This window comes from Dipteris shenzhenensis, chromosome 24, assembly GCF_047967505.1.
Source record: "Dipteris shenzhenensis isolate YYH24624 ecotype China chromosome 24, Dip_SZ_1.0, whole genome shotgun sequence".
Lineage (NCBI taxonomy): Eukaryota > Viridiplantae > Streptophyta > Polypodiopsida > Gleicheniales > Dipteridaceae > Dipteris > Dipteris shenzhenensis.
The window spans coordinates 22,338,164-22,352,786 of NC_141619.1; the positions used below are offsets into that span (position 1 = coordinate 22,338,164).

A 14,623-nucleotide genomic window follows, 5' to 3' on the forward strand; every position below is an offset into this window, starting at 1 on the left:
TGAAAAATGTACAAATTATATGGAAAAAATCTAACAGATTGTACAAATGAGTGATTGCACGAACGAGTACAGAGCTTGTCAGATGTACGGCTGTCCCTGCAGTTATACGGACAAAGGCACAGTTTTACAAGGGATCTGTACAACCTGCATTGTCGCGAGCTAGACGACAAAAGGCTTTGATTTCCATGAGAGAAGTTCTACTAGCCGAAACTCCTGCAAATGGTACTGAAGAGGAACTATTGAAAGCACAAATGCAAATTAGAAATGCCTGACCGTTGGTTTGGAACTGCAAGTGCAACAGCTGCTTCGCGCAACAGTAGACAAGAGTTACGCTACTAGACACAAGAGTGCGGGTAGCAAAGGATATATCAGAAGCAGTATGGCCACATTTTGAGAGGTATGACCAAACCCTCCACCAATGCCTGAAGCATACAAACAGAAGCGACTCCCACCCTTTACTTCATCATGCATCGAGTCAGCTCCTGTCTTCACCCGTCCTGTTTGATTCCTTGAAAGGAAGGTGGGAGGAGCAATGAGCACGGGCGCAGGCAGGTAGGAGTAACAGAACTTTCTCTGATACCACTGTTGGGTATGGGAAGCAATGGAATGCAAGTGGAATGCAAGAGAGAAAACAACAGTTGAAGGAAACAAAGGGTCTTGCAAATAGATAATGAAGAAAGTACAAGTGTGGCCACTATATGGCCCCAAAGTCAAGCTGGTTAACCAAGACTAGGACCAACTGTCCTAGCTGGTGACTGGTCTACAAGCCATACAACGGCTAAGTGGTAACATAGATTAATTGAAGGAAATAGACATTTTGAATCAATTGGCCTTATGACAGCAAGTGGTAAAAATCACAGCAGCATACCATGCTAATACTGGCTCCTAACTTCCATGGTCTGGTATGGCAGAAGCTATCCAAATACTTTCAAACTGAAGCAAGACCAAAACACCTACAAATTTTGCAGTTCAAAATCATCCAAATCAGAATCAGGAACTTGAAAAATTGCATAGCACTGCATAGAAAAACCCGAGTTAGAAAAACCCCAATCTCCCCCCCCCCCCCCCTTCACAAGCCCCATCTCACATCAACAGATAACGAATGCAGACATATTTTATCCCAAAAAATGCCAATATTAGAGCCTGCAGAAACATGAGAGGAAGCCTTCCTTGTGCTGCTATCATTCCTTAGGCCAAGAACAGAATTCAATGCGAGAAACCCATAGAGCAAATAAATCAAATACGCTGATAGCTAAAGAGAGATCTGGATGGTTTGGAGCTTTTAGTTTGATATGAAAATGACGACTTCATCTGAGGAGGAGACGGTTCCTTCTTTGGACTATCAACTGCGGTTGGAGGCCCAACACCTTCGATATCATTCTTTTGGTTGCTAATATCATTCATGTTCTCCTCCTCCTTCCTATTTTTTGATATGGATTCATCCACTTTCAATCCATCTGTTTCTTCTCTTCCCACTGCCAACAATGGCACCTCCAACAATGCAGCGGTATTGTGTTCTAAGCCCTGGTCAAGTCATCCAAACATTACCATAAGTCTCTCTCTCTCTCTCTCTCTCTCTCAACAAAATGGAGTTTTATCACCAATTCAAAAGCACACTCGCATCATTTGTTAATCCAAAAAACATCAAAAGGCATGCAAGAGATGAAATAATGCAACAACATGCCTTTCCTTTAGGACGTAACATCCCATTCCCCTTCAAAGATTAGCTTTTGGTTTTTGCAAGATCAAGAAATTGTTATTAATCTGAAAACCAAAATCCCTATCTTGTCAGAGAAAATAAAGTCTGCTTGCTGTAGCAACTCCTGTCATGGAAGACACTGTACTAGATGATGTGCCACAAACAGAAAATTCCAGAATCAACCCACAAGAACGAATTGTTGCTGCATCATAGATCATGAGCAGCAATAAGGGTAATGAGTGATGTATGGACCCTTGAAAGAGGTGAGCACTGAGTTGTACGTGCCTTGTTAGTATCTCAATGATACGTATGTATTGCTGGTGCACTTCAGCAAAAACAAATCTGTGATTCAGTTTTTCTTGCAGTATGGCTAGTAAGAGCATTTTACACACATCATTGAGACAACGGGCATCATAGGTAGCCTCTTTTAACAACTATCCAACTATTGTATTAGTCCTTTTATGCAAAAAAGATTTCAAAATGCAAAGGCATATATCTAGATGAATCCAGGAACCTCCCCAAACTCATCCTCTAAAAACACACACACATTCAGTATAGTCAATCATAAGGTTGAAGACTAGCTACTATGACATTCCCACTGACGTCACTAGCGCTCACAATGGGTGTAGACCACAATATAAACATACAAAACCACACACCCACACATACTTGAGCATCCATTTATACAAACATCTTCGTACTTTGAGTTTCTGTCAACACTCCGGAAGTGAAGGGCAGACTCAGCCGTGACAAAGGCTAGCACTAAAGATAAAGGTTAAACAAAAGTCAAAGGCATAGTTAAAACACACCGGATGCAATTCGTTATGTCTGAGCTTGTCTATATTAAAAGCTGTCATGGCTTTTACTGTGCTTCACTATTTTCCCATGATTTCTTACCCAAACTTCAAAAGATTGTAAAGCGGCAGTGGCTTCCATCTTACAAGGTTAAATCTAGACCTAGAACATTTGGTGAAATTCAAGGTGGAGAAATTCAGACGTGTGAAATTTTGGAGGACAATATGTGACCTGGCAAGGGGTTACATAATAGTCCCACGGAAAGCACCCTCTACATCAAGAAGGATGGGGGGCATATTTTGGTCATCATTCTTTATGTAGATGACATGCTGCTTGCTCACAGGGTCAAATGAGAAAATAATTGCAGATTTCAAAGCTGAGTTGAAAGTTGAATTTGACATGACAGATTTGGGCATGTTAAATTTCTATTTGGGGATCCATTTCATACAAAACAAGCGTGGCATCATTATGTCTCAATCCAAGTATGTGCAAAAGCTCTTGGATAGATTCAACATGCATGATTGTAAACCTATAGCCACTCCCATGGAGCCGGGGCTGAAGCTTACTACGTATGATGCAGGTGAATCCGTGGATGTCACACTTTACAGCCAGGGCCCAAACTGTTGGATGCCTCATTTATTTGTGCAATACAAGGCCCGATATTCAATATGCAGTATCTAAGGAGAGCAGGTATATACACAGCCCAAAGACTACACATTGGCGGGCTGTAAAACGCATATTCCGTTATTTGCAAGGCACAAAGTCTTATGGCTTGATGTTTCCCAAGGGGGGTGACTTGCACATGCATGCTTACAGTGATTCAGATTGGGCTGGAGACTATGATACCAGGCAATCCACTAGTGGTAATTGTTTCTTTTTGGGCAAAGCTTACATTTCTTAGCTTAGCAAGAAGCAATCTACAACGGCTACTTCCTCGTGTGAAGCTGAGTTCAAGGCAGCTTTCACAGCGACAGTTGAATGTGTTTGGCTGCGTCATTTGGTTGCTGATCTTCGTCTCTTATTGAAGGGTCCATCTCCAATTCTCACTGATAGTCCCTAACTACGGTTACTGGATAGGATAAGGGTTTTGTCACTTAGAGAAAACCCCTCACTCTCACTTATACTTCAGTTCTTCTATTCAATTATTCAGCTCTCACTCTTGCTCACACTCTTGATCTCTACTCTCCCTTGTTCTCACATGAGTTCGGTGGACTTGGGTGCCATCAATAGCCTAAGTGCATCTAGCTCTTCAAATGTGCCCAGTAGTGATGCTCGCTACAATCTCACAGCTAGTTTTCTCCCATTTCTTCCAACTATCTACTTCCGTTTCACTCCAACATTCACCACAAGCTTTCCAAATGCAGATATATTTCCTCTCAACATTGAAAAGCAAAATCCTCCAGATGAGCTCCCTGCCACTAATCTTTCAACCTTCTCAATCACTAAGGGAAATTGTCTCCAAGCTGTAGATTTCTCAAGATCTTTTCGTGTACAAACCAATACACGATCAGAAGAGCCTAGCCAAGCGGCTAGACATTGGCTAAAAGCAAAAAACAATATAATCCCCACAGCATGCCATAGGATAAGACTCAATGTAAAACAGATGATGGTTATACTCAACAATTAGCAATGACATAAAATCCATAATGAGAGCAAACACCTTAGTAAACTCAGAATATAGAGCTTGTAAAAGGAAAACCTGAGAAAGCCTAAGTGTTAAAAAAGTTTGCAGCATTTGCCATAAATGGAAACTTAGTATATACAATATATCATACCTCTCTAATTGATGATGTTTCTGCTGGGTCTGAACCATGCTGATGCTCCGCAATATCACATGCTTCATCTGGAAGAAGATTCAGTCGATTTATGACCTCCATAAACTGTGCATTTTCTGCCAAGGTTACAGGGGTAGTCAAAAGGACAAGTCACCCTCTTTAGGAAGCACATTTTACAAGGCCATGATTCAAATTACAAAGCTGCCAAATCCTTGTTTTCCAAACATGCTCTCTATCAGAAAGCCAATGAAGGGAAGAAGAAATCAGAACGCCCATCCAAGGAGAGCTTTCATTGTTTTCCATTAACAATGAAGGGAAGAAGAAATCAGAACGCCAATCCAAGGAGAGTTTTCACAAAGGCCCCACGTAAATGTCGAATTCCTTTAATGGTCAGCAGCTTTCACAAGCACATAGATTATGAAACAATATTCTGTTCATTTCACACAAACTTTAGAAACTTCATAATGTTTTCCCTAAGAAGAACAATACTCAAATGTGAATTTACAGTCCTTAAGTAAGAGAAGGGTCCAGCAGCATTGTCATATTGCCATTGCTCCAGTTGATGCTATATGATGGGTGGATCAAGGGCATGGAAATGGGAGAGCCAGCAACCGTGTTCTGATCCTGCACTCTATGTATCCAAGCCAATGCATAGAACATATTATGTCAAAAGCATGCTTGATGAAGCACGACTCTTTGTAAATGGTTTGATTAAGTACTTGAATTATTAAATAGCCACAAGACAAAATGAAGTTTAGAATGATAAAAACAGCAGACTTCTAACATAGCATGCTTGGGGCAGGAAAATTGACAGGCTGAGGGCATACCCAAAGAGGGTCGCATCTGTACTGTATGTAGAAGCATTTCATTTCAGATGCCTTGTATACTATAAGATCCAAGGTCCCTATCAATGTCTCTTCAGGGATGGCTTCGGACTCTAGTTTCTTGTCCTACCCAAATCAGAGATGCCTAACGACTTTCATTCATCAAGCCATCCGACACAAGAGCATTCACTTAGGATACATAAGTGATATCAGGGTGTGGGGTCTACAGCTAGACCCTACCAAGAGCTGTGAGATCGGTGTTGGGGTTAAGGCCCTGTGCCACCTCATGTACACTTTATGTTACAGTTACAGTGTGAACACGGTTCACTCCGAACCGGTTCCACCCAAGTGTCTATCCTAATATATTCTTGAGGGTTGTGGTGTGCCCTCACTTCTTGATTCACACCCACCACTCTCGTGGTCTTGTTCTTGCTCTCTTCCACTCGCTTCTTGATCCTTCAACTGGTATCAAAGCTTTGGCTCATCATCTCCATCCCGCGTCCTCACCCTCAGCCCAGAAGTTTCCCGTTTGCTGCCCCGACTTCGTCCCAGCCCGTTTCTCGCGCGTTTCAGCCCATTTCTCGCTCGTTTCAGTTCCAAACTTGACGGGCAAACTTCCTCGATCTTCGTGCACGCTGTACGGACCATCTCTAAAAATCCGGGCCATCCCTAAAAATCCGTCGAGATTTCCGGGCCGCGTTTTTCAGACTGCCCTACGCGTCCTTTTTTCGTGGGGTCGTGTGCCGCTGTTCTATGCCCTTCGTGGGTCGTGTTTCGGCTCAAAAAGACTTGAGAAAGCTGCCCGTTCCTTCTTCTTCGACTTCTTTCGTGACCTTGCTAAAAACAACCCTGTTTTGCTCATTTCTTGAGCTCTCGAGTGTGGGAAACACATTCAGCGTGTGGGCAACCTATTTCCACTCGTGGGAACATCATCTCGCGTGTGGGAACATCCTTCTTCGAGGTATTTCAGTCGTGGTTCGCAGGTACACTTGACATTTGGTCAAGTGGGCAGTTGGATTGTGTGACATTTGGTCACATTGCCTCTGGTGATAGTTCTTTTCTTGTAGCCAATGATGGCTCGTATGCACAGGATTGGCTATTAGACTCAAGTGCATCCTATCGTGTTACTCCTCATGAGCAGTGGTTTGCTTCGTATGATGCAGGGAAGACAGGATGCGTGAAACTTGGGAATGATTATGCCTATGACATTGTTGGCATTGGGGATGTGCATCTAAAATTCCCAAATGGTTCTGAATTTGTATTGCACAATGTGAGACATGTGCCACAGCTCAGGAAGAGCTTGATATCCACTGGGCAGCTTGATGATGCAGGGTATCTCACCCAATTTGGTCATTCTATGTGGAAGGTGCTTAAGGGAAATATGGTTGTGGCCAAGGGCTGCAAATCAGGCACCTTGTATCCATTGTATGTTGAGGGTGTTGATGCTAATGTAATCCATGTGACCGAGCAGCCACACACTTCATTGTGGCATAGCCGGTTGGGCCATATGAGCCAGAAAGGAATGAAAGTAGTGTCTTCTTTGGGTTACTTGCCGAGACTTAATTTTTCTGATTTTTCAGCATGTGATCATTGTATTTATGGCAAACATAAGCAATCAGCCCATAAAAAGGCTGGAAATGTTAGGCAGGAAGTCCTAACTTTGGTACATACAGATGTATGTGAAATGCCCAACCTTTCTTTAGGCGGTGCCAAGTATTTTGTCACTTTTATTGATGATGCATCCAGGAAGATATGGGTCTAAGAGCCACAAATGCAGCCTGAAATTCAGCAAGATGTGCTTCCAGAGCAGGCTTTACAGCCCCAAAATATGCAGGAATAGCAAGCAAATCAGCCACCTAATCAAGATGGTTGGGTTAGGCGGAGCACCAGAGTGTCCCGAATGCCTGACAGGTTTGTTCCAGGGGTGAATGCACTTGATGATTACATCATGGTGACAGATTGTGGTGAACCCTCGAGCTTTAAAGAAGCCATGAAGAGGGAGGACGCAAAGAATTGGCAGAAAGCCATGGTTTCAGAGATGAAATCTCTTCAGAAGAATCAGACATGGAATCTAGTGCAGTTGCCTGCAGGCCAGAAAGTCCTACCATGCAAGTGGGTTTATAGGTTGAAGATCACTCCAGGGGATGCTAAGCCCAAGTACAAAGCAAGATTAGTTGCTAAGGGGTTCAAGCAGGAAAAGGGAGTTGATTTTGATGAAATCTTTTCTCCTGTAGTCAAGATGACTACATTGAGGACTGTTTTAGCTTTGGTTGCTTGTTAGCACATGGATCTTGTCCAAATGGACGTGAAGACGGCTTTCCTTCATGGAGACCTTCACGAGGATATTTATATGCAGCAACCAGAGAAATATCAAGTCAAGGGGAAAGAAGGGCTTGTATGCAAATTGCAGAAGAGTCTTTATGGGCTCAAGCAGGCACCCAGAGAGTGGTATCACAAGTTTGATGCTTTCATGAAAGCACAAGGATTCAGACGGTCTGATCATGATCATTGTCTCTACACTAAGAAGGCAAGAGATGGTAGTCTTCTTATACTCATTCTTTATGTGGATGATATGCTTATTGCTGGGAGGTCATCTATTGATATGAATGCTTTGAAGGCAGGACTGCACAAAACCTTCGACATGAAGGATCTTGGTGATGCAAATCACATTCTTGGTATGCGGATTGTGAGGAACAGGTCAAAGGGTTTACTCTATCTTTCACAAAAAGAGTACATTGGCAAAGTCCTGGAGAGGTTCAATATGGAGAAGGGGAAGGCTTTGAGCACACCCTTGCCACCATATTTGAAACTCAGCCAAGAGGACAGCCCTCAGTCAGATGATGAAAGGGCTCAAATGGCCAAGGTTCCTTATGCTTCTGCATGTGGCAGTCTGATGTATGCCATGGCTGCTACTAGACCAGATATTGCTTTTGCAGTGGGAGTGGTGAGTAGGTATATGGCTAACCCCGGTAAGAGGCATTGGGAGGCAATTAAGGGTATATTGAGATACCTTAAGGGGTCTCAAGATGTGTGCATATGCTTTGGCAAGCAAGATGCAGAAGTGCATGGATACACAAATTCAGATTATGCAGACAACCGTAAGTCCACCACGGGCTACGTGTTTACTTTCACAGGTGGTGATATTTCATGGATATCCAGGTTACAGAGATGCACAGCATTGTCTACCACTAAGGCAGAGTATATTGCAGCCACTGAGGCTTGCAAGGAGGCCATATGGCTTTCACGTCTGGTGGGAGACTTGGGTTTTTCAGGGGATATTCCTTCTTTGCATTGTGATAGCCAGAGTGCTATTATGTTGGCAAAGAATCCGGTCTTTCATCAGAAGACCAAGCACATTGATGTTAAGTACCACTTTATTAGTGAGGTATTGGATGACAAGTTGTTAGAACTTGTCAAGATCCATACTGATGATAACCCTGTGGATCTTTTTACCAAGAACTTGCCAGCAGAGCGGTTTGCACATTGCAGGGCACTGATGGGTGTTGGATAGGCCATGTCTCATGTTTTGGCCTTGTACATTTTATATGTACTTGATGTAATTTTTGAGGCACATTGCCTTCAGGTGGGAGGTTGTTGGGGTTAAGGCCCTGTGCCACCTCATGTACACTTTATGTTACAGTTACAGTGTAAACACGGTTCACTCCCAACCGGTTCCACCCAAGTGTCTATCCTAATATATTCTTGAGGGTTGTGGTGTGCCCTCACTTCTTGATTCACACCCACCACTCTTGTGGTCTTGTTCTTGCTCTCTTCCACTCGCTTCTTGATCCTTCAATCGGGAGAGAGAGAGCAAAGGTGAGAACTGAAAACAGGAGAGAGAGAGAGCTGAAAGCTTAGTTGCAAATAGATGATTGTAAGAGTGATACAACTGAAGGAGTGAGATAAGGTTTTGTCAAAACCTTAGTAGTCACTAACCATAGTTAGTGGACTAACTACGGTTAGGAAAAAAAACCTCTTAAAGAGGGAAAAGTGCCCCTAACTAGCTTATTAAATTACATTAGCCACTGCTGAATTATATCTATAATTCTAACACCCCCCTACATTGCCAATGTCATGTACAAGGATGATTAATCACCAAACGGATATAAGTTCAAGGCACTGCGAAATGCCTCAAACTTTTCACGTGGAAGTGCTTTGGTGAAAATATCTGCAACATTGTCATGTGTGGACACAAAGATCATACTCCTACATGCAACTTCTCTCTGACGTAGTGATAGTGAACCTCAATGTGCTTCGTGCGAGCATGAAACATTGGATTCTTTGCCACTGCAATGGCACTCTGACTATCAGTGAGAATTGGAGAAGGACCCTCCAATGACAGATGAAGATCAGCAAATAGACGACGCAGCCAGACACATTCAACTGTTGCTGTGAAAGCTGCCCTGTACTCAGCTTCACATGATGAGGTAGCCACTGTAGATTGTTTCTTGCTCAGCCAGGAAATGCAAGCTTTATCCAAAAAGAAACAATTGCCACTAGTGGACTACCTAGTGTCATAATCACCAGCCCAATCTGAATCACTGTAGGCATGCATCTGCAAGTCACCCCCCCTAGGAAATAACAAGCCAAAAGACTTCGTGCCCTGCAAATAACGAAAAATGCGCTTAACTGCCTGCCAATGCATAGTTTTTGGGCTGTGCATATACTTGCTCACCGGAGATACTGCAAACTGAATATCAGGTCTAGTGTTGCAGACATAAATGAGGCATCCAACAGCCTGACTGTAAAATGTGGCATCAACTGATTCTCCTGCATCATGCATTGTGAGTTTCAGCCCCGACTCCATGGGAGTGGCTATGGGCTTACAATCATGCATGTTAAATCTGTCCAAGAGTTTCTGCACATACTTGGACTAAGACATAACAGTGCCACGTCTCTCTTGAGAGAACTGGATCCCCAAATAAAAGTGAAGCAGCCCCAAATCTGACATGTCAAAGTTGGTCTGCAAATCAGCTTTGAAATTGCAATATTATCTTCATTGGACCCTCTGAGCAGTAAGTCATCGACATAAAGAATGATGACTAAAATTCCCCCCCCATCCTTCTTGATGTAGAGGGTGCTCTCAGTAGGACAATTGTGCAGCCCCTTGCTAGTCAAAAAGACATGAATCTTGGCATACCATGCACGAGGGGCCTGTTTCAGCCCATACAAAGCTTTATTCAGCTTGCATACCTGAAGTGCATTTCCTGAAATTTCAAAGCCTAGAGGTTGTTTGACATAAACCTCTTCCAACAAGTCTCCATTTAGGAAGGCTTTTTTAATGTCCAACTAATGAACATTCACTCAAAATGTGCAGCCATTGCAATAACAGATCGGATGGTGGTCATCCGGGATGTAGGAGCAAAAGTCTCCTCATAATCTATGCCCTTTTTCTGAGCATAGCCTTTGGCAACCAGCCTTGCCTTGTATCTGTCAATGGAGCCATCTGGCTTCCGTTTCACCTTGAAAACCCATCGTGTACCGATGGCATGTTTACCTGGTGGCAAGTCTACGACATCCCAAGTCTGATTTTTCTGAATGGACTGCAATTCATCGTGTATGGCATTCATCCAATGCACATTGTTATCTGGCATGCCATAACTCTGCATTCTGCATGGCAGCAGTAGGAGTAGAAACTGCAAGAGCATGGGCTGCTCTTTTCTCAGCCCACGCAGCAGAGTACCAGATAATCTCAAGGCATAATCATTTTCTCTGTCTCGGACAGCACGTTTGTCATCCTCAAAGATGACCTGAAATCCAGCCTTGTTAAGAGTGGACACTGAAAGGAGATTCTTGGTGATACCAGGCACATACAGGACATCTGAAAGTCTGAAAACTGAGCCATCAATGGCGGTAAGCTCAACTTCTCCTGTACCACGTACTGAATATGACGAGTTGTTGGCACAAGTGACTTTCTTACCAACGGGAGATGGATGCAAGGAAGTGAAGAGACACTTCCTAGAAGTGATATGCTTGGAGGCACCGCTGTCAAAATACCAAGTATTCAGTGTTTCATTGACACTGAAAGCTGATGCATCCATGAAGGATCATAACTGCAAGTCAAAAAGGCATATGTATCATCATTACAAGTGGCTGTACTATCCCGAGCATCCAACCTAGAATCTGAAATGCAAGATAAAAAGGCATAATCCTGTCCAACAAAGTTGGCTGCAGCATCCCCACTGTCAGATGCATGAGGAGCTGAATCTGAAACAGCCATACCGAAGCTGTTTTTCTTCTCTTTTGCAAGCCTTTTCCTGCATTCTGCAATGTGATGACCTGGCTTTTTGCAGTAATGACAAAAACCCTTTTTCTTGGGCTTACTTGCATCATTCTTAGCCTTTTGTGAAGGCTGTCTTGACCCACTGGAAGGCTGATTTACTGATGTCTGCATGTCCCTTTCCTTTTGACTTGAACTTTGAGAGCATAGCTTGTTCACCTGCAGCAGCCATTATGGAGATAGGTGTTGAGTATGTGGTGCAGGTGGTGACAGATAATGGCAGCAATTGTGTGTCAATGGGTGCCATGTTAGAAGATGAGTTCCCTAAGATTGTGTGGACACCCTGTGCCTCACATTGCCTTGATCTTTTGATCGAGGACCTAGGGAAGATACCTTGGATTGATGCCATCTTCTCCACAGCCCGCAGTATCGTGAAGTTTGTCACGAAGAGACCCAAAGTCCTCAGCATCTATCGGGCTTACAGTGACCTTGAGCTATTGAAACCTCCAACCACAAGGTTTGCTTGCATGTTCATAGTGGTGGAGAGGCTTGTGCGAGTGCGCCAGGGCTTGTTGCGCACGGTTGTGTCTCGGGAGTGGGGAGATTGGGATGATAGAGGCCAAGCAAAGTCTATCAAATTTTTTCGCATGATCATGGATGAGTCTTGGTGGAATCAGGCGGAGGCATTAATCAAATCGATTAATCCTATCTACACGGTGCTTCGCATCACAGACATGGAGGGAAGCACATTAGGGCTCTTGTACGAGTTTATGGACAAGATTGGAGAGGCCCTCAACAGAAACACTTCCCTATCGCCTGATAAGTAAGACTTTTTACTTTTGTAATATGTATAATTATTGCAGTTACTAAATGGCAATTTGTTATCATGAAGCCTGGAATTTTCAGATATATATTATGTATGTACTATTATCTATAGTCTATGAATTTTGCATGCATAATGCATTCTAATTTCTTGTGGCATGATTTAGGGTTGAGTCCATCCGTGCTATATGGAATAAGTGGTGGAATTGGTTCCACCGCCCAATCCATGCGGTGGCACATGTATTGCATCCGCTCTGGCGCAGTCAAGAGCAATATGAGAATGACGAGTTGGAGGAGGGGATGCAACAGTATCTACAAAATTGGACGGGTGGTGACTTGGAGATGCAACGAAGACTGGAGGATGAACTTCTATTGTTCCGCAATCACAGCCTCTCCTTTGGTCGACCTACAGCTAGGCTTCGAGAGACACAGTTGCAACCTGTCTCCTGGTGGGAGAAATATGGCAACTGTACTCCTACTTTGGTAAGAGTCTAAGAGACAAGTTCCAACGCCACTAGTTGCAGCTTAGTCGTTAAGTAATTTGAAGTTTTATCTACTACAAATATGTTTAAAGTTATCAAGTTCCTGATACTTATCTCGGCTTAATTGGCTTATGGCAGAAACGCCTTGCTATACGTGTTCTCTCGCAGGACTGCAGTTCCGGTCCTTGTGAGAGGAACTGGAGCACTTGGGCCCTCTTTCACACAAAGAAGAGGAACAGATTGAGCACGGCTCAATTGGAGCGGTTGGTGTTTTGTCATTGCAACCTCCGTCTCCTTGAGTTCACCGCCGGCTGCCCCGAACCTCGCCAAGTGAATGTAGACAAGGTGGATGTGGAGAAGATGGAGGTCATACCAGATATCCCACGGGAGGAGCTGGACATATATACCATGTTGTATGAGGAGCTGTCAGCACCAGCACACCACACACGATCATACACTCAACCATCTGGAGATGGTGCTAGTACTTCAGTTGCACCCGATGGTCCTGATCCTGATGTTGATGATTCTTCTTCAGACAGTGACACAGATGCCTCGAACTTATCTGAGGACGCAGAGGATGACGATGACGAGGAGTCCATGGATGATGCAGATGATCAGTAGTCCTGCTGCTTTTTTGTATATCATCCATGAGTGCTTTTATTTTGAGTCTTGCATGACTCATGAGTCATGAGTCATGAATCATGATCATGAAATTTGTGGACCATGAATCATGATCATCTATGGAGTCTGGACATTGAATACTTTCAAGTTTCAAGTTTCAAGTTTCAACTTGTGTGCTAAGTTTAAACTTTTAAGTACTTCAAACTTCTAAATTTCAGATTCTTGTAATGCCAAACTTGTTAGTCATGACTCATGATACATGTTGATTTCAGATTATTGAAGCATCATTCAAGAATTTAGAATCATAGAGGCATGAATCATGAATGATGCATTGATGCTTGAAGACTGAAGCCTGAAGCTTCAGCCTTCAAGTATAGATAATTGTAATTTGTATTATGTATGATTTGCACTCTATTGATAATTATATTATGTATAAAAAATAAATTTTTATACATAAATTGTATCATATTGCCTTTTCTTCCGTTTCCGTTTCGACAGGGGCCGGAAACTTCGTTTCTTCCGTTTACGTTTCTTCCGTTTCCGTTTCGGCTGGTAACTATGAGGTGTACAAAGGCGAGTGGGAGGGAGGCCACACAGCACGTGGGCGAGACTCTAGCAAGGGTAGGTGGGTGGGGAGAGCACTTAGCAAAGAGACTACGGGAGAGAGTGAACTCAGCAAGAGAGGTTACAGAAGTTGAGGGAGAGGTCAAGGAAGCTAAATGGAGCAGAGAGGGTACAAAAGTTGAGCAGAAAGTTTATTAAAAGTATTTGGAAGAATGAAGGGTCTATAAACCTGAGACAATGAGCTAAAGGGTGGAGCCTCTAAGCAGGCATCTTTTGATCCCATGGGCAGAAGTTGCCAAAGGGTCAAGCCTAAGAGGGAGCCAACTATGTATGGGACTGTGGCGGCAAAAAGCCTGTGATAAGAGCGATGGCAACGGTCGATATATCTGGTTCGCTATAGTCTCCTAGCTATGGCTCTTGTTCGGACAAGTGCCAATGTCACCCCTTGTCATTTGTGCCTCCAACCTGTTCTCTTGCTTGCCTCACCCAACTGCACACAGTGCCCTCTCTCTCCAGCCTACTCCCCTCATGCAAGCTATCCTGCTCCATTCAATCCTACATGTTACCTCACACCCCAGGCCGTGCTTTCCTTCTTCCCTACCCCTACCTACCACTGCTTACTTTTGCAAAAATGCAGGGCATGAAGTGCACTATACTCTTCTCCCCCCCCCCCGCTAATCTAAAAAGAATAGCAACAACCCGGAAGAGTACGAGAACAAGAGGTAGAGAGACACGGCAAAACATGGTGCGAGAGACAAAGGAGATGGAACGAACAAAAAATCAGCAGATCAAACAACAAAAAAGGCAGTAGGACACAATTG

The 14,623-nt window shown here is 43.6% G+C and overlaps 1 protein-coding gene across 2 annotated transcripts in view; it reads right to left on the reverse strand.

Moving 5' to 3' along the window:
• Positions 1 to 1,092: 1,092 nt before the first annotated feature.
• LOC147886370 (Homeodomain-like superfamily protein) overlaps positions 1,093 to 14,623 on the reverse strand; it is a 41,732-nt gene continuing 28,201 nt past the window's right edge. The window contains exons 10-11 of one of the 2 annotated variants that reach the window (XM_087395691.1): positions 4,270 to 4,385; positions 1,093 to 1,524 (exon numbers count right to left, since the gene is read on the reverse strand). In XM_087395691.1, coding sequence (XP_087251817.1) covers positions 1,237 to 1,524; positions 4,270 to 4,385 — 404 coding nt within the window. In that variant the 3' untranslated portion in view covers positions 1,093 to 1,236. Of the gene's footprint in view, positions 1,525 to 4,269; positions 4,386 to 14,623 lie in introns of those variants that run through there. The other variant, XR_015543330.1, reaches the window with a different exon arrangement.